Genomic DNA, 24,123 nt, shown 5'->3' with positions numbered 1-24,123 from the left:
AGTCTATTACTTATTTATTAATTCATTTATTTATTTAATTGTAATTTATTGTCAGTGTAATATAGCGTTTAGATCTACATCAAATACAAATAAATAGATTAATAAAATCGCTAGATGTACGATGTTAACTGTGACGTAATTTGAATGGGAAACCACTAGCAGCGCTCACAGACTTTTGGAGTACTGCGCATGCGCGTCATTTTGAACTGTAACGGTCGTCAGTCAACCGGGAGTTCTCGGAGTAAAAGGTAAGAGCTAACGTTATAACTTTATTTTTAGTCGTCATTTTTCACATATGTAATGTTCATTGCTACTTTGAATGTATAATGTTTTATTGTCAAGTTTTTTTTTTTTTTTAACTTTATTTGTCAAATTAATGCCCCGTTTGTTTATTTGCTCACATGAGACGCATTTAATATTTTCAGATTTCCGTTTTAAAGTTAGTTGTTTTTAATTTGGACACTAGTGAAAACTAACGTTACACACAAAAAATGTTTAATATTTTTTTTTTTTTTAAATTTCAGATGTAGAGTGTTTGGGAGACCGCGCTGCTTTATACAGAACAGCTTCACAATAATAAACATGAAATAGTCAACATGACCCTAGTTGAAGTGAAACATTAGGTGTGTGTTAGAAAAATACTAATATTTTAAAGTCTGTACATCCAAATGATTCCTCAAGCTTTAAAACACATCAAAAATTACAACATGTTGACATTGGACAGTTGGCAAATCTGTAATGTAACAAATTTAACATAACAGTATTTTCCAAAAACACACCTATTGTTTCACTTCAGAAGAAGTTGATTAATCAACTGAGGTCATGTGGATTACCGTCATGTTCACTTTGGTTTTTGACCTTCTTGCGTGAACACACAGAGATGGATTATTTTTCTAAATATCTCTGTTTGTATTCCACAGAAAAAGAGAACGTCATAATCAACTGGAACAGCATGAGGGTAAATATCCCTTTGTTAAGTTAGCTTAACTGAGTGACTTTGTGATATTCCACTATCCCTTCATTTGTAAAAGTGAAAATGCAATGCAGAAGTGTAAAGAAAGGCCTCTCCTCAATCATCAGTTTCTTTACTGTACTGTCTAAAAATATGCCCATTAAATATCTTTAAAATCCAGTATACCTGTAATTGTTTTAGTTCCAGTGTAAACAAAAATATCAGGAAATCCAAAACTAGTTAGAGGACAAAGTGCATGCCCTCTGTACCTGTACTGATGTTCAGTTATTGTGTTTTGTCTGTTGTATGAGTACAGTGGTAGAGACAGAAAAGAAGTGCCTTTGATGAGGAAACCATGGCAGCCATATATACGGTAAGTTAATACTTAGTGAAAGGAAAATTTACTAGAAACATTAAGTTAAAAAAATAACTGATTTTTGTCTCACAGTCAAGAAGTGATTTCCAAATGTGTCCAAAGAGGCTTTGAGGATTTGACGTGGGGAAACTGAGACTTCTTGAAAGCAAAAAAGTTATATTTGTTTGAATATTGTAATTTTTTGAACATTGTAAAGTATGTTCCTTGCAGATTATTATTCAAATGTTCATGTGTTATGGACAACAAATAAAAGTTTTTCAAATGTGACATGTGAATGTATTTTCTTGGGTTGAAATATATGTAGGACAAAATATATTTTTAAATGCTTTTGTAAAATATATTTTGAAAATATTTTTAAAAATATACAAAAAATGGCCAAAAAATACATTTTAGGAAAATATATTTATATAAATATATTTGAAAATATATTTTTTAAAAATATACAAAAAATGGCCAAAAAATATATTTTTAGAAAATATATTTATATGTGAAAATATATTTATAGCGAATATATTTTTTGTATATTTTGAAATATATTTAAAAATATATTTGAAAATATATTTTTTTACCGTATGGGATTGTATCTCTTTTCTGTCATTTTTAAAGTGGGTTTCTGAAACTTGCATGCAGAAATGCTAGTTCAGAATTTTAAATGAGTCATATTGGTTTTCTGAAGAAAAAAAAAAAAAAAAAAAAGACTACGTATGCACATTTTAAAATACTGCACAAGATGTGAATAAATGTAACTCGTACTCTTGCTGGGGTGGATAGCTACTCTTTATTCAGCTAAATAAAATGCACATAAAACGTGATGGAAACATATTTAGAGAAGAAACTTCTAGTAAATTTATTAGGAATAAAACGTGCATTAAAAAAAGTCTGTGACAGAAGAATTAATTCATAACTGGAATAATCTTCGGACTCATTGTTAGGGTTCGGAAAAGAAGAGGATTCAATTTGCAGGTTAATACAGTTTATTAGGGAAACAGATCAAGGAGTAACAAAATAGCAGCAAGGGCTAGTGTCCACAGATAATGGATGATGTCCACAGTCAATGATGGCCTCAGGTAGCAAGACAAAGTCCTGAAATGCCCAACCAAGAGCAGACTGCAGCTCAGGAGGTCAAGGATGATGGCAAACGAGACGGGGAACAATGGGCACTGAAGGCAGGTGAAGCGGGGAGAAGAGGAAGGGAGATGGCAGCGGGGAAGACGGAGGAAGCGGGAAGATAAGCACAATCCAGCAGCCAGGGAAACGGATACTGGAGAGAAAAATAAAAAATAAAAGAAAAACTAAACCGACTGATCTGTGGCAAAAACCACAAGATAAAAATAAATAAATAAAACACAAATAAGTAACCAGAAAAAATTATGCCAAGAGAGAAAAAAAGAAAAATCAAGTTGGTTAAAATTAAAAGTCAAAATAAAGCTAGAAATCAAGCAAAAAAAATCATGTTCTACTGAAGAAACAAAGTCACCTACATCTTGGATGCCCTGGGGGTAAGCAGATAAACATCAAATTTTCATTTTTGGGTGAACTATCCCTTTAAAGGCCACCTTGTGGCATTCTGAAAAGTTGAGGTGTTTTCATCTCGCCGAGCACACCTACATTTGAAATATCGACCTTGCGCGCACAAAAGACGCGATGTACAGTATGAACATCTAAGAGCAACACTCGTAAGCAAGGTTGTAGTCAGGGAACAGGCAATAGATAAAAAGGCAGGCAGATAGCGATCACAGTCCAGATAACAATACACAGGTCAAAGGCAGGCGGCAGAGAATCATAAACAGGGAACAGGCAGGATCAGAAACAAGCAGGCAGACAAGATATAAACGCTCGGAATTGCAACAACAATTAACAATACTTTGCGGTGAGGTGGTGTTTGTGGAAGTCCTTTATAGTCCTGGTAATGAGCTGCAGCTGGGTGTGGTGATCAGTGTAGTGTGCTAGGCTGTATGTGGCAACAGGTGATTGGTGTCTTAGGCAGTCACGGCAGGTCAGGTGGCTCAGGCAGCCACGGCCGATCAAAGTCCATAAATGGCCATAGTGGGTTATAGTCCATGGTTGGCCATAATAGTCCAAAGGCCACTGACGGCAGTGACCGGGCAGGATCCCCACCCACAAACTCCCCACCCCTAGGTATACTGCCCCCCCCAAAAAAAAGTTCTTGGGGAAATCCACGGAGGACATAGCGGGTTGATGGGCAAGGAGCTTGGATGGCGCCGGCAGAGCAAGGCGTTTGGGCGGCGCCGGCAGAGCAAAGCGGTTGGGCGGCGCTGGCAGAGCAAAGCGGTTGGGCGGCGCTGGCAGGGCAAGGAATTCAGGTGGCGCCCTCAGGGCAAGGAGCCTGGGCGGAGGAAGAGAGACCTCTGGAGTGGTCTCCAGGCCCACAGCGGCCTCTTGAAGGGCGTCTGAGTCTAGAAGAATGGAAGAAGCCTTCCTCCTCCTCCTCTTCCGAAGATGAGGCGATGATTCACCGGTTGGAGCGGGTTCTGGAGCGGACTCAATGGCTGGAACACCCCCTACATCTTTAAGAACCGAAGAGGCGGCCATCTTGCCCGTGGGCACTGGCAAAGCAGCCATCTCATCCATCGCGTCCAGGGCGCTTGAGTGCGTTGCAACCGGCGAGCTTACGTGCGAAGCGTCCGGGGGGCTTGAGAACGAAGCGTCCGGCGGGCTTGAGAGCGAAGCGTCCGGCGGGCTTGAGAGCGAAGCGTCCGGCGGGCTTGAGAGCGAAGCGTCCGGCGGGCTTGAGAGCGAAGCGTCCGGCGGGCTTGAGAGCGGGCGTCCGGCGGGCTTGAGAGCGAAGCGTCCGGCGGGCTTGAGAGCGCCGCGTCCGGCGGGCTTGAGAGCGAAGCGTCCGGCGGGCTTGAGAGCGAAGCGTCCGGCGGGCTTGAGAGCGAAGCGTCCGGCGGGCTTGAGAGCGAAGCGTCCGGCGGGCTTGAGAGCGAAGCAGCCACCGGGCTTGAGAGCGAAGCAGCCACCGGGCTTGAGAGCGAAGCAGCCACCGGGCTTGAGAGCGAAGCGTCCGGCGGGCTTGAGAGCGAAGCGTCCGGCGGGCTTGAGAGCGAAGCGTCCGGCGGGCTTGAGAGCGAAGCGTCCGGCGGGCTTGAGAGCGAAGCGTCCGGCGGGCTTGAGAGCGAAGCGTCCGGCGGGCTTGAGAGCGAAGCGGCCGGCGGGCTTGAGAGCGAAGCGTCCGGCGGGCTTGAGAGCGAAGCGGCCACCAGGCTTGAGAGCGAAGCGGCCACCAGGCTTGAGAGCGAAGCGGCCACCAGGCTTGAGAGCGAAGCGGCCACCAGGCTTGAGAGCGAAGCGGCCACCAGGCTTGAGAGCGTAGCGGCCACCGGGCTTGAGAGCGTAGCGGCCACCGGGCTTGAGAGCGAAGCGGCCGGCTGGCTTGAGTGCGAAGCAGCCACCGGGCTTGAGAGCGAAGTGGTCGGCTGGCTTGAGTGCGAAGCGGCCACCAGGCTTGAGAGCGAAGCGGCCGGCAGAGGCTTGGGAATGCCGGCCGCTCGTGCTGAAGTCAGCGGAGGATCAGCCACACTGGAACGTAATCCTCTCCGCTTTCTGACTGATCTAGAGGCGTGACGTTGCTCTTGGAGATCTGTGGTGACGTGACTTGACTCTGGAAAGACGTGACTTTTTGCGGCCGCCATTTTGTGCGTGTTTTCGGGCGTGGCAGCCATTACGCGATTCACCGTGGTGTCGGAATCCTCCGCGACACCCACAGTAAAACGTGAATCACCAGTTAACAGGGCAAAGTCCAGAAGTTCAACGAATGATCCTCGGGGACCGTTGGTGATTAAATAGCCCTTCAGTGGTTCGTTTAACCCATAACAAAAAAGTCAATGAGGGCACAGTCTGGCAGATCAGATAAGTTAGCTATATCCAAAAAGTTCTGAATATGATCCTCGAGGTTAGAGTTACCTTGGCGAAGGCTGACGAGACACATTGCTGGGTCCATGCTGAAGCTGGTAATGCTCGTAGAAGCTGCTGGATCTTTGTGCGGCGAAGTATTCTGTTATGAAGGGAGGCTCAGGCAGAGGATCCAAATGCAGCGTTTTATTAAAGTTAGAGTGGTCGTAGAGGCAGAGTCAATCAGGAGCAAACAGGAACAGCAAGGGACAGGCAGGGTCGTAGTCAGGGAACAGGCAGTAGATCAAAAGGCAGGCAGATATTGATCACAGTCCAGATAACAATACACAGGTCAAAGGCAGGCGGCAGAGAATCATAAACAGGGAACAAGCAGGATCAGAAACAAGCAGGCAGACAAGATATAAACGCTCGGAATTGCAACAACAGTTAACAATACTTTGCGGTGAGGTGGTGTTTGTGGAAGTCCTTTATAGTCCTGATAATGAGCTGCAGCTGGGTGTGGTGATCAGTGTAGTGTGCTAGGCTGTATGTGGCAACAGGTGATTGGTGTGGAGTGAACATGTGACTGACAGGGAGGATTGTGGGAAGTGTCCGGGAACTGACAGGAGCAGACGGTGATCGTGACAATTAACCACTAATTTGTATTCTATAATATTTTTCCTATATTTTCCTTATGACAATTTAATGATTGGTTCATGTTCTACAAACACTTGTGCATTACGTCATCATGGATTTTATACAACGTAAAAAATAATGATCACAGAATAAGGTCTTTTCTGTTAAAGACACTTGCCTCTTCGTCATGGCAGCGGTTCATGGCCAGGTCAGATACTCTTATAGAAGTAAGAGTTTGTTTGAAAATCATACCACACTGCTCAGACATTCATGTTCAGTTGGATGAAAACTATCACCGATCAACACCAACAGATGCCAGCGGGAAAACACTGATCTGACAAAACCCAATGAACATGTCTGTTGCTGTAGGTCAGGGTCTGTTGGTGTAGTGTGAATTGACCTAAAGAGTTTAAAGACAAATCACATAAAACAGTGAAGTTGCTTCAGAAATTCTGTCCTGTCTTGACCTCAAGTGACGTGTGTGAGCTTCACTGACACAGTTCCAGCTTCTCTCGGTTGTCAATTTACGAAAGTCGCTCTTCATTTGCATAGAGTCAAACTTTCCTCAACTCCTGGACGCACATCAAAGTCACTATACGGGCATTATACGGTTTAATTAGTTTTAAATACTAAACAGCAGCCTTCAGTTACAGATTCCTCAAGGTCACAACACTTGAACACTAAGCCAACTATCACAAGCTGTATTTACTGACTTAATAATATTGTGAAAGATAGCATAACTTTGTCTAATTTCACTTGACTTGTACTTTCTTGGAACTATATTGTTATATAGTTTTTATATGAGTATTGTTCTCGGCACAGTTGCCTCTAAATGCTCATTGTAAGAGATTAAAGCGATTCTAGTGATTTAATTCCTTGTTCATCCGGGCCAAATGGCATTGTGTATCATTGAAACAGGCATTTCTGTAAAGCTGATTTAAAGTAATCTGTGTGAATAGTGCTACATTGTGAAATGTGAAAAAAATATAGAAAATATACAATTTTCTAAAAAATAATAAATACATGGTGTTCATTTTTTATTATTTTATTAATTCTTCATTGACATTAAAGACCTGCAGCAACCGTCTTCTTAGAGAGAGGTTCAACTTGAACAAGCTAAATTACTCATAATTTACAGTATAGTGCACACGTGATCTTCAGCACAGTATGAAATGATTGGATGTGTGCTGTGTGAGGTCACTTTTCACCACTAGAGGTCGAAGTTTATCCACACCTACAATCGATGCATCCCTTTAGTGTGAAACAGGTGAACTGTGAATGTGAATGACTCTCTCATAAAACTGCATTTTAAACCCAAAGGAAAGCAATTTTAACACACACACACACAAAAAAGTGGGAAGTGAAAAATGCAGTTAACACTCAAAAGTGTTTGTGGGCATGATGTGTGAAAGGCATGAAAAGTTGTTTCCTTTTACAACATATGAGGGCAGAATTTTCATGTAGAAATTGGAACTTTTTTGGGGGGGTTGTGGGTGAAGGTGATACAACATCTATAACATATGAAATTTGACTTTTAAATATTTTATTCTGCAAAAAATATCTTTGGAGATTAGTTTGTCCATAATAACATATAAGTACGCCCCAACATTTAGTACCAGTTATTGTCCTTTTCATTAGAAATAGCTTTTTACTGTGTTTCTTATAATTGTCTTATTTATTTTATTATTAATTATATTTGAATTTGTCTATAAGTGTGGACTGTTCAGTTAATCTTTAAAATACAATATTACTGTTTTAACTGTATATGTGTTATAATTATATAGTATATTGGTAAAATTATACATTTGCAGTGTAAGGAGAGGACGAGAAAGTATTTTATGTTAAAAAAAATAAATAAATAAAGAATAGAAATAACTATTAGAAATTCACCTTTATTCTCAATTTCATCACAAAAAGACCAAACACATGTATAATACACCTTTTCTCCATTCAACACAGAGTTGTTATATAACAATTTTAGTAGATATTCTTAAACCAAATGACTTTTAGTGGTTTCTGTCATGCACTACATTTTTGCAAATAAAGCATTTCCTCTGTCCCTTCATCGTGAGATCAGTAACATACTTAAGCAAAAAAAAACCACAACCACCACATTGTGATTGTTTAACAGATCTGCTCAGAGCATCTTGACTTCCTGTCTACCATGGAAATGTCTAAATAGATATTGTGTGACTCAGTAACCACAGTGCTCTTGCTAGTGAACTTCATGTTCAGAAACTGTAACGAGAGAAATGGAGAGTAAAAGCCATTGATTTTAATTGTAAATATAGCCTCATCAATATGGTAACAATGAATAAACGTGTTTACAATGCACAGTTCCAGTTTGAACACTATAATATTGTGCAATTACAACCACAAATTATGCAATTACAACTGGAAAATATGCTGTAGGTCTGTTCATATCACATCTTTTGATGTTTACATCAAAGGCTGTGTATCTGAATCTGAAAGGCTGCATAAATTCATATTTTACTCTATTGAAACTAGCAAGGACAGGCTGCACGACATTTTCATCCTAAAATACTTTGACACCCTAAAGTATGAATGCTACACATTTTGGGTATTGTGATTTTGGAAGAAAAAGTTTACTGTTTTTCATTTTGCTTATATTATGTTAAATATAACGGGAAGCTGAAAACTGTCAAGTGTAAATCCTTGTCTATTGCTGAGGGAGATCGGGACTCTTTTGTGGCAGTGTGCGCCGGCGCCCTCACTCTTGCTGGGGATTATGTGCGACACACACACGTTTGCTTCTGTCTCCTCAATTTTTCCTGTTTTAACAGGTATGACTTTCACAACAACAAAACAATATGCACATTAGTCATTTACTTCCTATGTGTATGTTCATGTTGCAAAGATATGCAGTTGTTCCGATTTGTGAAGATATTGAAAATGTGTGGATCGTCCGCCATTTTGTGGAGGCTGTGAAATGCATTTAATTTGATTCATACAGGCTCCAGTTACCAGCTAGGTTATTATGTTCTTTATTTGGTTATTCATATTATATTTGTGTTTGGTTAATTAGAGTTCATTTGTATCATAGCCTAAATATCAATGCAATTCTCCAGACAATGTTTCAAACACATTCTAGTGCAAATGAATGTAATGCAGTTCTATTTCCTACTAAATTAATGTTAATGTGACATGATTGCAGATCTGATTATAAAATCAGTAAATAGAAGGTAAAATTGTATGGTTTACATATATTTATCAGGTTCTTAGGCCTTGATTTTATATAAATTGTCTGAGTAGATTTAAAGAAGTGAAAAAACTCAAATGTATGTTTTTCTTTTGTGGGGAAAAAATGTAAAGGTGAAATGTGCATTGTTTTGATAATATAGAGAAAGAAAATGACATTGTGCATTAATAAGAAAAAAAAAGAAATATACTTTATTGATAAAGCTTCATTGGATTACAATGTGAAAAAAGTAATTGAATAAACAAAGGCTGGGGATTACGTGCAACACACACACACACACACACACACACCTGTCCCCTCAATTTTTCCTACTTTAACAGGGACTTTCTAATCTGCCAACATGGCCTTCTGCACGGGGCCTGTAACAATACTATGAACAAAACTAAACAAGGTCAAATACAATATAACCTAGACTTCAAAAGATATGTGTGCAAAAGAGATTAAACATGGTTTGTGCTGACAACAATGAATTGAAAGTTGTTAAGAGAATGAATCTAAAATCTAAACTCGAGACATTTAGAAATCAAACACTCGAACTGAGACAAGCCTGTCAAGTCCATCATGGCTATATAAACAAATTATCATCAATAAATTATTTTTTATAAGAATACATTTCGATACATTCTTATTTACTTTAGCATGATTTTGATTCAGTAGTAGCTACGGGTCTGAACAACTGGTTTAATATCATGTAGGCTATGTATTGCACGTATAAAATTTTGCCTATTGAATTATTGTAATATTAAATATATAATACAAATGAGACAGTCTGGTTATTATCCTGAAGTAAATAACCTTTGTAGCTGAGTTAAAATAGATAACCCTCAGTAACAATACTTTGTATGTCACAGGCCCGTATGATTAATACTGTAACTGTCGTAGATATGGAAGCTTGTTTCCGCCATGGAATAAAAAAATAAGGTAATTGTGACATTTTATCTCACAATTCTGATTCTTTTTCTTGGAATTGTGAATTATAAAGCCAAAACTGCATGAGAAAAAGTCAGAATTGTGAGATAAAAAGTCACAATTACCTTTTTTATTTTTTTATTTAGTGGCAGAAACAGAAGCTTCCATAGGAAGACAGGTTAGGATTCGAAATGATCCCCTGCAGCAAGAGTCACCTCCGGCAGAGGGGTGAGAGGGTTGTTTTCGGCCCACAGACAGGCTTTCTTTTTCTTCAGATCAGAATTCCTCTTGTGCTCCCTTTTCAACAAAAATATTATGACCAATACCAGAAAACAAATCAGAGGAATAGTGATTCCCAGTGTTGCTCCTAACGGGTCTGACGATTTTTCAGGATCACCTGAGAAAACAGATCAAATGTTAGATTGTTGTTTTGGATATACATTAGATTTATGGTTGAATTGGCTTTTTTTTTCTTTTTTCTTTTTTTTTTAAATAGGGTTAGGGTTGTCATGATGTCATTTCCTGCAGCTCCAGAGTTCAAGTTTTGGTTCAAAATGTGTGTGTGCCCATAATGTGTGTCCTTCCGGGGGATCTGATGTGATGAATAGGAATGCTAACGAATAGCTTTCTCCATGTATATAAGATGTCCTTGGAGTTGCTGACTTTGCATTTAAAGTTGGTAAGGGTTTGTGTCGTTGAGTTCACCATGATTTTGCCAAGATGTGATCCAGCATCAACAACTTTGTTGTCCCTGGATCAACATAACTGACAGAAACAGTCCAAAACTGAATCCAAACCCTAGCCACAAGCTACCTCAAAAATCACTGACATAAGTCCATAAACCTAACCCTAAAATCTGACTGGTTTATAGAAATGTTATTGCAAGAAAGAGAAGGATGTTCATCCAGATCCTACTGAGATCATGGTTATTGTATGGTTGAAGAGATGTGGACAGAATAGTGACTAAAGTCTAGTGGAAATGATCAAAATGGCTCAATCACTTACAGTAGGGGTTCCCAAACGTTTTTTTTTTCAGCCAAACCCCTTAGATGTAAAATATTTACACATAGTAAATGTACATTTATTTGTACTTTAGTTAAAATTTCAATAATCAAATGACACATTCACAGTTCTATAATGACAGTTAATGGGCATTTGACATGCAGGTAAACTGAATATTTAAAAGTCTTTTATTTTTGTTTTATTTTAACATTATGTATGTCTAGGGCAGAATGAATTGGCCAAAATAATTACATTGCAATTATTTTGTGAAATATCACAATTTAAACTGATATGACATTTTATCTCATATGCCATGGCGGATTCGCTGTATAAATTTGCAAGCGGAAAGACTGAACGTTTCTCCAGAGAGAAAATGGATCTGCTAAATAGCTGAAACTTCAAAGACACATTCTGGGGACACCTTAGACTTATATTACATCTTGTGAAAAGGTGTTCTAGGGCACCTTTAAATTGCAGCCTTTGATTTCTTAATCACACTATAGCTATATCCCAATTCCAGCTGTAATATGATTAATCGTGCTGCCCCATTTATTTATTTTAATTTTACATTCAATTTAAATATTACCTTTCCATCAACCCACAAAATCAGAAGTTCCCTTGCAAACTCCCAATTGGGAAACCCAAAGCATCTTTAAAGTACCTTTTGTATAAAAACATGTTAGTTTCTAGATAGTTACCTTCAGTGTGAACATGGACAGACAGCTCTCCTGATTTATCCGAAGCAAATTTCTTCCAGTTGTCAGCAGTTGGAAGCCACTCCTCTACCTGACAGTAGTATTGCCCCACATCAGTGGGGTTGATCTGTGGCACAGTCAGCTTGTAGTGTGTGGCAAGTGGTCGTCCAAACACCAGATATTTATCGTTAATTGCGCTGTGTAGGGTCCCGTCACGCTTGGCAGTGAATATAGCGAGTGGTCCTTCCTCCTGAACCTTGAACCAGGTGACCTCAAAGGCAGAATTATCACTGGACTGTGAGTCAATGACACAGTCAACGGTGAACCCGGCCTGAGGATTGGTAATGTTGAGCATTTTGTTCTCCTTCATAACACTCAGTTTACTTTCTGTTTAAATGAAACACAACATCACAGATCTAAAAAGAATCAAACTGAAAACACACCTTTAAAGAAGGTCAAGTGTTGTAAGTTATTGAGTTATTCATTTTTTTAAGTTGTTAATAAGACTGTACTAAGAGATGAAAAGTGAATAAGATGTAAATGGATGTATTACCAATACTGCGAACGTTGACGACAGTTAATCCGGATTGGGCTTGTGTCGTTGGTTTCCACTTGCCCTCACAATCGAGCTGGTACTGATCAACTCTGCACTGGTAGCTTCCACTATCATCTGCATCTGAGTTTAACACAACCAGATTGAAAATACTCGAAGTAGGTCTAGAGAAGCGTAACCTGTCCTTGTTCTCTGTAAGGTACTGTAGATGACCATTATAAGAGTACAACAATAAAGATGTCCCGCTAGAAGTTTTCAGGCTATTAAACACCCATCTGAGAGCGTAGTGACGTGTAGGATCCTCTTTTTCTACATTCAAGGAGCATTCAAGTTCAAACTGCTCTCCTTCTTTGATGTCAAGAGACTTGTGAGTACTGTCCACGGTAAAGCTGTCCTGTTCTAGGCTTTCCTCGTTCTCCACATGGACAGATAGCTCTCCAGACTTGTCTTCACCTATTCTTCTCCACTTGTTTGCAGCTGTTTGAATCCATTCAGCAACCTGACAATAGTAAAGGCCAGTATCAGTGGGGTTGATGTTTGGCACAGTCAGCTTGTAGTGCATGGCCTTTGGGCGTCTAAACACCAGATCTTTATCCCCAATTGCACTGTGTAAGGTTCCGTCACGGCTGGCATTGAAGATGATAATCGGTAGTTCGTTTCTCTGACCCCTGGACCAAGTCACCTCAAACACAGACTTGTCACTGGACCGCGAGTCAATAACACAGTCAATGGTGACCCCCTCTTGCACATTGGTGATGTTGAGGCTTTGGTCCTCCTTGTGCACGTGCAGTTTGTTCTCTGATTTAATACAAAATAATCGGCATAAATGATCTTCTAAATCAATTTTATGATTTCTTAACTCTAAATTGAAACATAGAGTACTCACCTATTAGCTGAACACTAACATTGGTATAACCTGACTTGTCGCTTGCCTTAGGTGTCCAATGACCTTTACAGTCCAGCTGGTGTGGTTGAACTTGACAGTAGTAGCGCCCCCTGTCTTCCTGGATGGCTCTATGGATAGCCAGATGAAAAACACCCACTTTTGGGCTGGAGAAGTGGAGACGTCCCTCAAGCTCTGAGTTATAGCTGTTGAACATCAGACGGCCATCATAACTATAGGTCAGAAGTGTCACACTGGAGGACTGATCTCGGTTAAACATCCAGGTAAGGGAGTAGCGAAGTGCAGAATCAGACCCAATACCATCCACTGAACAACTCAACATCAGCTGCTCTCCCTCTTTAACATTCAGCTGACTGTTAGCTTTATTCATTCTGAAATCACTGGCTGAAACATAAAATACATCAATAAGTGGGTTATAATGAATTTTTGTTTTGGTCTGAATTTCTTAATTTATTCAAAAATATATCATTTACATAATTCCATGCATGCAATGATTTTAATAAATCTATTCTATGATGTCTAAATTCCTGAATTAAGTCATTTTGATGTTTTTGGTGGCATTAAGTTAAAAATGTGATAACTGAATCCAAAACACTTTCATGGCAATTCCTAACTTCTAAAGTTGTTTAGCTATATCCAAATAGTAACGGTCTGAAATTCGCATACGAACCTTTCGCACATTAAAAAATAAATTCGACCTCATGTTATGTCAATCACGTTTACACACTGCCTCCGAAACTTTCATCCGTCATAAAAATATTTGGATAAGGTTCGATTTTCTGCATTTTTTGCATTCGTGGCACACATTTTGAGCGACGTTTTGACAATTCAGAGCCACCGTACGTGAACGCAAAAATCCAGAATGCCATCTGACAAGTTGATCCGCGTCGTCTACAGCACAAAACAGCTGCAATTAATGACAAACAAAGTGCAGAATAAAAAGACTTAATTTAGTTTTTTTTGTTTTCTTTTTGCAACAGATTCATTAATACGCATCGGACTCAGTGTGCAAGGTCTCTGTGCATGACGAATTTTAAGGATCCTGTTGATTAAGAAAAGAACTGCTTTTCAACAAGGGGATTTGCTTGTTATGAATGTACAGAAATTGATTAGACAAGAAATTAAGAGAGCAAAAAGAAGTTATAAGGAAAAAGTGGAGACTAAATTAAGAACAAATTTTATGGGCTCAGTATGGGATAGTCTTAAATTAATGACAGGCCTACATGATGGATGTAGAAAACGAGTGAAAGTAACCGCTTATGAGTTAGATAGTGCCCTCCTGAGGATTTTAATACGTTTTATGCTAGATTTGAAGAGCAGAATAAATCGTGGTGTGTGGTGGGTGTTCTGGCGCAATATGGCTGCCGTCGCATCATCCAGGTGGATGCTGCACATTGGTGGTGGTTGAGGAGATTCCCCCTTCCGTATGTAAAAAGCGCTTTGAGTACCCAGAAAAATGCTATATAAATGTAAGGAATTATTATTATTATTATTATTATTATTATATAATGGTAGCATAAGGAAAGAAGAGATTAATAACTCTCAAGAAGGAAGTTTATCTGTCTCTTTTAATGTGGAAAGTGTAGTCAAACGTTTTAAACAATGTAAATTTAAAATTAGTCCTGGTCCAGATGGAATAAGTTGTAGGGTGCTGTAACAATGTGCAGTGGAACTGGCAGGGGCGTAGTTTGCAGGGGGATGGGGGTGTAACCCCCAATATTCAAATCCATCAGTTACAACCCCCCCTATACAATACAACCATACCAACGTTCAACCCCCCCAAAGTTGAAACAAAATCTACGCCCTTGGGAACTGGGTCCAATTTTTACTTGGTCTTTTGATTGGTTCAGTATGTACCAAAACTTTGGAAACAGTCTATTATTATTCCAGTAGCAAAAAATAATTGTCCTAAGGTATGACAGATTATAGACCAGTCTCCTTGACCTCACTTGTAATGAAGGTATTTGAGAAAACTGTAAAAGGGGTATTATTGGAAAAAGCTAAACCATTTCTTGACCTGATGTGATTTGCCTACAGGGCAGGGAGAAGCGTTCAGGATGCGACACTGACCTTACTGGACATGTTGTATAAACTTCTGGAATGTATTAGTAATCATGCAAGGCTTTTACTTGTAGATTTTTCTTCTGCATTTAACATGATCCAATCAAGCTTGTTGGTTCACAAGCTTTGGTGTGGATGCAAGAATGGCTGCTTGGTTACTAGATTTCCTTACAAATAGGTCTCAGAGAATAAGGGTTAATAGCATTCTGTCATGCCTATAAGTATTTTGCAAATTGGTTTTGAGAGTCCCATGTACTATTGTCGATAATTATTTGATTGAATTGGTCGAAAGTTATAAGTACCTAGGCACTATTATCAATAATAAATTAAATTTTGCATCAAATACTGTAAGATGAGCCAACAGAGACTCTATTGTCTGTGTAAATTAGCCAAATTTAATATTGGCAGGACATTGATGACTGCTCTTTATAAGGCATATATTGAATCGATTTGAACAGTTTAATTGATTTGAATTTTAAAGGTCAAACAAAAGAATGCACTATCAAAGGTCATAAATAACTGCAGTAAAGTATTGGGTGCGCCTGGGTTATCAGATTTGTTTGATATTCAGGTGAAGAAAGCGCATCACCTCATATTTGACACATCTCACCCTCCATATGATGCATTTCAGTCCCTCCCCACAGTATCATGTATAGGGTTAGTCCTTAAGCTAAGACACACAAATTTAAATTTTCATTGTACCATGTGCTATTAATTTGCTTAATTCAAATAGGAAGAGGCAGTTTTTATTCTTTATGTGCTATTAATGTTGTGTATTTGTCTTTCTTGTATGTGGTGTAAAAAATCTATCATGCTGCAGAACAAATTGCCCCTAAGGGCAATGGGGGCCAAGTGGAGTTGTCTTCCTGTGAAGAATATTGCAGTTCAGTGAAAAAGCCATTGCAATGAAGTAAATGTGTGTTTTATTACCTTTCTCTCTGACAACAAGCTCTGTGGTATCAGACTGTTTCTTTAGGGAATACCAGTCACCAAGAGGATCCTGAAGCCACTCGTCCACCTCACAACGATACGGTCCACTGTCAGATGTTCTGACCTGACGGACAGTCAACTGGAAGGTCTGCTTCTGTCTTACTTCCATGCGGATTCTCTGGTCCTTCTCTGGTCCAGCTGCGGGGCCAAACTTGACAACAGCATCTAGGTCCATAGTTAAGAGCATCTGGGTCCCAATCATCCATGTTATCATGAAACGAGATGTATCTGTGGTTGTCGTCAGAACTGAGCATTCAATCACAGCATCAGTGTTGGCGGTGGTTTCCAGACGAGGCTTGAGTTTGGACAGGCTCAACTTGCTCTCTGTTGGTAAACATTACAAAGTGAGGAGAAGAGAGAAAAACCAAGATTTTCAACAAACTGCTGAATCTACAGTTATCTGAATGCTTTCTAAAGCACAGTGGGGTGTGATATTTTGCACCTCTGAGAAAGGACATATACAAATGCTCTGTAATTTAATTTACATGCTTGAAACACACACAATGTTGGCATATGGTCACATGAGTTTGTTCTGCCTGAGCCATGGTTAAGTTTCCAGTTCTCCTTTCTCAGTTGATATCTCTTATGTTTAGCTTGTCTTTTTCACCGTAAAAGCTTTATGTCCTGAAGTGTCAACATAAAATACAGTTTAAAAAAACATATATATGTCTTATCCAGTCCCAGGTTCAAGAAGCTGACCTCTGGAAAATGTGTTGTACACAAGCTAAATTTTAGGTTGCACTGCTCAGGAACAGCATTACACATAAATCTTTACTATTTCCTAATTTCATCCATTTCTGGAAAGCCAAACAAGGGAGTTTAGCTTTCGCATGGAAACATACAGCGTCTCCAAGACATGGTGACAACACTACAATTCACTGAAGCCTCATCTTCATTTTTTTTGTGTATGCCTTAGGGTGGGTATTTTGCTAATATTTCACATTGTGACATAGCAGTGTTTCTCTTTTAGAAAAGATTCCTCTGTGGGAGACTATGGGCTGTGTAAATTTGCAGATCTTTTTGAAAATTGCTAATTTTACATGCTCTTACATGTGTATATACATATAGATATACATGCACAGATACATTACACAAGGAAAAGGAAAACATTAAAAAGAATCATGACACCTATTTAAAACTATGAAATAACACCAATGGACGTATGGGAATTATGTAATGACCAAAAATGTTAAACATTTCAGCCCCTCTTTATATTAGGTTTGTTTAACTACTGTGCAATTAAAATATAAAATTAAGCCTTTGACATAATGTGTGCATCCAGCTTGTCCTACGAACTCCACAGTGCACTGCTTCATCTCCTTCCTGACCATTAAACCATAGTGGTTTCATTTGCCTGTTCGGTGTAGACTTTACATGCATCTAACCCTACCCTAAATTAATTGTAAGTAAATGTTGTCAATTATTATTACTAAGTGTATATTTGCATTACAAAACATCATGTGACCAGGTTGGGATATAGGTAGAGTTAGAAGAAGGGGTATGTTTAACAGTAGTTTAATGGTTATTGTACGGTCAACAGTGTGATTACATGTGAATTTATGTGCAGATACTTAGAATATAAGTACAATATAACAACTTGTATGCACGTATTTTTATGTATGTACATAGTAGTTATTGACACCTAATGTAATATGAGTCTAAACTCTTATATTTGAGCTTCTTAAGGCTAGTTTCAACTGAGCGGTACGATTCAGTTCAATTATTTTCATTTCCATTGTCAGAAATTGTGAATGGTACTAAAATACTGAACTGTGTGCTACAAGGGGAATGACAACACAATACCATTGCAACACAATGTGTATTTTTCTGCTGTTTTTCCTTGCAGCCTTCAGAGCTGCTATATGCCCTCCATTGTTGTTTACCATCACTTTATCTTAACACAAGAATGACGTCCATCACTACATTCAAGCATACACCATGCCTATCAAGTAAAGGTACTGTTGCTGATTGAAATGTAAGCCGGATCAGGGATTACCGTCCCGTATCATTCTGAACTGAACTGAACTGATCCGTACTGCTCAGTGAAAACAAGCCATTAGATTCCTGCTCTGTTCACTCTGGACATTCATTCAACCAACTTTATGGAATTCATCCTGGGAATCTTTTAAGCTGTGTTGAAGAAGTTTGCTGCACATCATAAAAATAGAAAGAAATTCATATGAAGGAACAATTTATATTTGTAAGCATTTGGGAATAGGCCTTAAAGGGTTAGTTCACCCCAAAATTAAAATTCTGTCATTAATTGACTTTCATTCATTTTCAGAAAACAAGTGAAGATCTTTTTGGTGACAGAATACTGTCAGATTTCCTTCCATAGTCTGCCTTTGTAACCACTTTGATGCTTCAAGAACGTGTGTGCAGCGCGTTTGAGCTTCCGGAAGTGGTTTGTTCTAGTGCATTATTCAGGTTAGGGTGAGCTTCTGCTTACGTTCACTGAACAATTTACATGTGTGTAAAAGCCTAAATTAAATCTGTTCATCAAAACGGCTCGATTCATATGGATTAGTTTTCTAGTTTATGAGAGTATAAAGATTAATGTATATTCAAAAGTTTGATGAGGAATTAATTATTTTTAATAAACAGCTGTATTTACCAGGTTTTCGTACAGTCACAGCCAATGGGTTGGAGTTCTTCATGGCTTTCTGTACATCCTTTTGATAGGCATCAACTTGGCACTGGTACTGTCCTTCTTGTTTCTTGCTGGCTCGTGGCACTATGAGCAAAAAAACTGTTGCTGACGGCTGTGTCTGAACGGATAGCTGATAGTTTCTCTGATCTGCTCCCCAGGAGATTTCTCCAGTGTGGCTTATGGATAAAATATTCCTCTGTACAGTTGAATTGGGGGGCTGAAACATCCAGCGTACACCCAAAGACACTTTAGGCCCTTTGACTGTACATAGTAATTCTACTGAAGAATTTATATTAACATTTGTTGTCCGACTTTTCAAGGTCACTGTCATTTGAGATTCTGAAAAGAAACATCTACAGTGATTATTCATACTCTGGTATCAGTATCATGCAGTAGAAATATAAGTAATGACAAAGAATTGATGTCAGCATATCTAAACAGTTTCCCTGATCCTGGGAATAATGTGTGAATATATAGCAGTCTTACCAACAGAATTAACTGAAATGGCTTTTTGCTGAGACTGGGTGTTGGCTTTCGTCATCTTGCCATTGCTCTGTACGGTCCATTCAGACACAACGCACCTGTATTCGCCACTGTCAGATGTCGTAGATGCACCAATCTCCAGGGTAAAGTTTCCAGCTGGAGAATGGAGTGTTTGAACATGTCTGCTCTGATACCTTGTCCCAATATCTTTCATCACTCCCTCATGGGTCAGACTAATGACATCACTGAAGGAATCCCCTGAGTCTTTCTTGTGTTGCCATGACACTGATAAAGGACCTTTGAATCCCGACACCGAGCAGGTGACCTGTAGTGTATCTCCCTCAGTCACCGCATCCTTCATCACCATGACCACCGTCAGATCACTCTCTGACCAGACAGGCAAATAAACAGGCAGTGTCAATAACATATTGTTTTTATTTTTACCTGTGTGTTTTCATATTTGTTATAAATAAAATTAGGGTGAATTCAGGTTGATTGGGACACTTTTCCCCAGTCATTTCAATGGCAAAAAGTGTCCCAGTCACACTGAATTCACCATATATATATATATCCCCTTTACAAAATGAAAATGTAAATTTTTTTATCTTGGCAATGACCAGAACACCTCAGCAACTGCACAGCAACACAATAAAGTCCACTTGACTGTAGAGGAGAAATACTGTAGCATTATTTACCTTTGGCCGTGATGCTCACAGTCTCTGGACCGGACAGTTGTTTTTGTATTTTTCTGAAGGTGCCATCATCATTCATGTTCTCCTGCCACACTTCACACTGGTATTGGCCCTGGTCTTCAGTCGTAGCCGAACGGATGGTCAGCAGGTAGTCCGTGTGACTGATTTTCACTGCTCTCATCTCCGCTGCATTCTCTCTCTCTTTGTAACTGTCAAACACAGTGAGCATCCCAGAAGATCCGATCTGAGCCACGTTCTTCTGGTTCTTCAGCCAAGTCACTGAAAATAAATGACCAGGAAGATGCTGTGCCTTCACACTGCATTGGATATCCAGTGCATCTCCCACCAGTAGTGGCCCCTTCGAGGCCTTCATATAGACAGTGAACGAACCTACATCAGGGGCCACTTCTGAAACACAAGAAATAGCATGAGATGAACAAGGTTCTCTTACACAATATCCTGTTTTATGACTGCAGTCGTACCCACACAGTCATTGCACCAGATATAACTTATATACTTAATATCAGTGCTCCTGAACTGACAGTAGGTCACAGGTCTGTTCTATCTTCTGCTGTTCATGTCAAAAATTCTGCATCCAAACAAATTCTACAGTATAATGGCATAAATCTGTCATTTGGTAGAAGCTAGACCTGCTGTGTGACATGCCATTATCCTATATTAGAAAAATGTGTAGATAAATGTGAATAAAAATGTATTTTAATCAACATTTTAAGGGCATTTTTTGTTACTTTTGTCCTCTAAACTCTGTTGAATCTCTAGGTATAACATCTGGGTCCTGAAGCAAAACCATTTGTGAACCTCTTGTTTTACAAAATATAAATCTCACCAATTTGTTTGACCTCCACGTTACATGCTGAGCTGGTTTTGTGGGCGATCTGTGTCCAGGAACGGTCTGGGTCTTGGATCCACTCAATGGCTTTGCAGTAGAACTTCCCCTGGTCTGACTCCTGCAGTTGAGACATCTTCAGTCTGTAGGTTGTGTCCTCCACCTTATCCATGCTGATAACACCTGCATGGTAGCGATCCTCAAATCCAGCTCCTGTCTTTACAGTCAGGTCTTTGTTCAGAGTGATGATTGGTCGGGGGTTCTCATCCTCTTCACTGTGGACAAACCATGTGACCGACAGATGGGTGTGCTGATAAGTTTGGCTGGAGACCTGACACTCAAGCTGAAGAGGATCACCTTCAGACAAGCTCTGGGAGGGAGAGCCAGAGTATGATGCCACCAGGGTGTCCTTAATCACTGTGGATTTTTGCATTGAAAACATTAGTAATAACGAGTGGTTGACCAATATGTGTTTTTCAATGCCAATAACAATATCTATTGAGTAACTGATGGCTGATATAATAGTGATTCAAAGAAATATATGTACAACTTCAGCTTATAGCTGATCATCTTCTGTTGGAACAAATGGAAATGTCAATGGATGCTAACAGATGGATTTTTTGTAGTTATAGGTCTGCCAATGAAATGTCAATAACCTCAAAATGGACAAATCATCTGATAATCACCAAATCAATCCAGATAAATATCTTACCGTTAAGTGTTGTTCCTGCTTCATAACTTCCTAAATATTCACCATCTGTGTTTGGGGTGTGACAGAATAATTCACCCGCATCTTCTTCCAGCAATTTTTTGATCCTCAAGAGAACTGAAGATCCTGACAACCTCTCAATCTCAATATCTTTTCCCCTTACCCTACCGGAGAACATTGCGTAGGCAAAGTTTTCCTTTTCAGTACTGATCATATTTATTTCCACGTTTGATTTCTTGACCATAAATTCAAAATTCTGTGAAGATGGGCCTTTAAACCCACTAACATTACAGGATATGGAGATAGGATATCCTTGCACTCGATACAGAGGACCTTCCTGGATCTGGACCTGACGCTGACCATGGCACAGATCTGTGTGAAGAGTGACATTAGACAGGCAAATCTTAAATATTTCACCCAAAAATTGCATTTTGTCATCATTTACTCTCCCCTGTGTTTCAAACATGTAAGATTCTCTTTAAATGTGATTTTTTTTCTTCATTCACACTTCTTTTTTTTCCATACAACAAAGTGAATAGGGATGTCAAGCTCCAAAAATGACAAAAAAAGCAACATAAAATGATCCTAAATGTGATCAGTATGACTTCTGCCCTATATGTTCTATGTTCCCAGTCTACTGAACCCATATGATTGATCTATTTGACAATATTAAGCAGAGTGATTTTATTTTAGCAATAGCACAAAACTATTGTGTATATTCAGAAGAGTTTGAATATATACAGTATCAACCACTTCTGTTTAAAAACATGTACACATTAAGTGCATTGTATCAAATGATTCATTTAAATGTTAATATGAAGTAGTCAAAGACACAGTGTCCAAGAGGGACAAAATTATAAATTCAGTCTTACCCCCCTGCAGGAGTCCTGTGAGACACAGCAACAGCAGCAGGTGCCACAGTCGGCACCAGAAGTCCTCCATCCCTAATCTGATCGATCCTTTCGCTTTCTCTCTCATCTCCTCCTCAGTACAAGTTAATCCAGATTTCAGCAAGAGCACCTAAGTTCTCTGACGCAAGTGACTGTGACACATCAGACAAAAAGGAGGAAACAAATGTACTGAATATTGGTTTCCTGTTGTCTCGCGCCGCTCTTCACACTTGCTTCATTTCCCTCGCGTTTTCGTCATCACATCTGTGAACAGCGCATTGTAACAGACCAGCAATCTTTATGGAGCATTGATATTATACACTGACTGAAAATCCATGTAAAAACATGTTTTGTTTTAGTTTTTATTATTCCCTGTTTTCCTGAGTTCTTGTTGCTAGTGTGTCTCCATGGTTTCTGATTGAGTTACGCACCTGTTTTTGTTCCGTTGATTATCCCTGTGGGTATTTAAACCCTCAGTTCTTTCTGTTCATTGTTCGTGTCATCTATAGTTTAAGAGGTTTGCTACACTGCCCTCCAAAAATTTGGAAAAGCCCTAGAAAGTGGGGTTTTGGACAATATTGGCATGAATCCTTTTTAATTTGTGATAATTTTGCACTGATAAGGGACAACACAAACTACGAAAACATATTTTATTACATAAACAGTTTATACATAGAAAGAAACTTAAATTTCGATTCATCTACATATCCAGCATTAGCAGCTATCTGACCTAAACTGGTTTCTGATTGGTTCATTGTATTCTAAACTTAATTTTTGAAGCTATTAAGGTGTGCTGACCCAAAAATCTTTTACAAACCTGGGCCAAGTTTAAACCAGTAACCAGCATCACAGCTGGTAAAGGGCATGTCTGACTTTGACATGTACTTATTGCCATTATTATGTAATCAAAATGAAAATTATTGCTGGTCTTCAATGTCAAGTTACTGTAATGTATTTGCACCAAAAAAAAATGATAAGGATTTATGCTGATATCGTCCAAAACCACACTTTACCAGGGGTGTTTCCAAACTTATGGAGGGCAGTGTATTTTTCCTATGTTTCCTTAGATATCTCCTGAATGTTAAGAATTATGAATAAAGACTCTTCATTGTGCTACTCTGTTCATTGTGTATGTTGCAGACCACTTATGACAGAACACTGAACCCAGATAAATAGAAAACAGAAAAAAAAAGATTTTCATCCTGGAGACTGAGCCTTGCAGAAAGCCTGAGCAGGTGCGTGAGCCAGCAACAACGTCTGTCAAGGTGGATGTATTAGTGGAGTATGAAGGCATGGAGTGGAGCTCTACCCATACTCCTGCTGCTGAGTGTGAGGTGCCAGGTTATTAGACAGGTTATTACTTTTGTTCATAGCTAATGGCCCCACCCAGCCTCCCTCTCCGCCCCCCCTGTCAAAGCCATCCAGTTCCTCCGCTCTGCTGCTAGGATCTGCCTCAGGCCTTCCGGTCTTCCACCAAGCCTGTTACTCCACCTCGGCCTGTCGACCAGTTGGCTCCACCGGGCTCCCTTGTCACTCTGCCTACACCATGGACTTCCGGGTCATTGACAGCACCTTGTCCCTCCACCCCTTTTGTTCCATTTAGTTCCTTCCTTCCAGCTCCACTTTGGTCCTCAGTCCCACCGCCTCAGTCCTCCGGCACCCTGGCTCCACCTCAGCAGCTTGACACTGTGGCTCTGCC

The 24,123-nt window shown here is 39.5% G+C and overlaps 1 protein-coding gene across 1 annotated transcript; it reads right to left on the bottom strand.

Moving 5' to 3' along the window:
• Positions 1–7,712: 7,712 nt before the first annotated feature.
• On the bottom strand, positions 7,713–22,560 carry LOC137036107 (immunoglobulin superfamily member 2-like). The gene is made up of 11 exons (XM_067410075.1): positions 22,407–22,560; positions 21,538–21,906; positions 20,826–21,242; positions 19,982–20,386; positions 19,290–19,673; positions 18,768–19,142; positions 16,094–16,477; positions 13,085–13,486; positions 12,199–12,996; positions 11,649–12,032; positions 7,713–10,345 (listed from the first exon to the last, which is right to left on the bottom strand). Exons 1-11 carry the CDS (start codon positions 22,510–22,512, stop codon positions 10,128–10,130), a joined length of 4,242 nt encoding a protein of 1,413 aa, XP_067266176.1. The 5' UTR covers positions 22,513–22,560; the 3' UTR covers positions 7,713–10,127.
• Between the last annotated feature and the right edge of the window lie 1,563 nt (positions 22,561–24,123).

This window comes from Chanodichthys erythropterus, chromosome 14, assembly GCF_024489055.1.
Source record: "Chanodichthys erythropterus isolate Z2021 chromosome 14, ASM2448905v1, whole genome shotgun sequence".
Taxonomy (NCBI): Eukaryota; Metazoa; Chordata; class Actinopteri; order Cypriniformes; family Xenocyprididae; genus Chanodichthys; species Chanodichthys erythropterus.
Note: the sequence above shows the minus strand (reverse complement) of the source record. Positions and strands in the feature narration are given on the sequence as shown.

Coding starts and splice junctions, on each gene's coding strand:
- LOC137036107 (XM_067410075.1), bottom strand. CDS start 22,512: ATGAGAGAGAAAGCGAAAGGATCGATCAGATTAGGGATGGAGGACTTC. Junction 20,387..20,825: donor CGTGGAGGTCAAACAAATTG/GTGAGATTTATA, acceptor CTTGTGTTTCAG/AAGTGGCCCCTGATGTAGGT. Junction 19,674..19,981: donor TGTGAGCATCACGGCCAAAG/GTAAATAATGCT, acceptor CTGTCTGGTCAG/AGAGTGATCTGACGGTGGTC.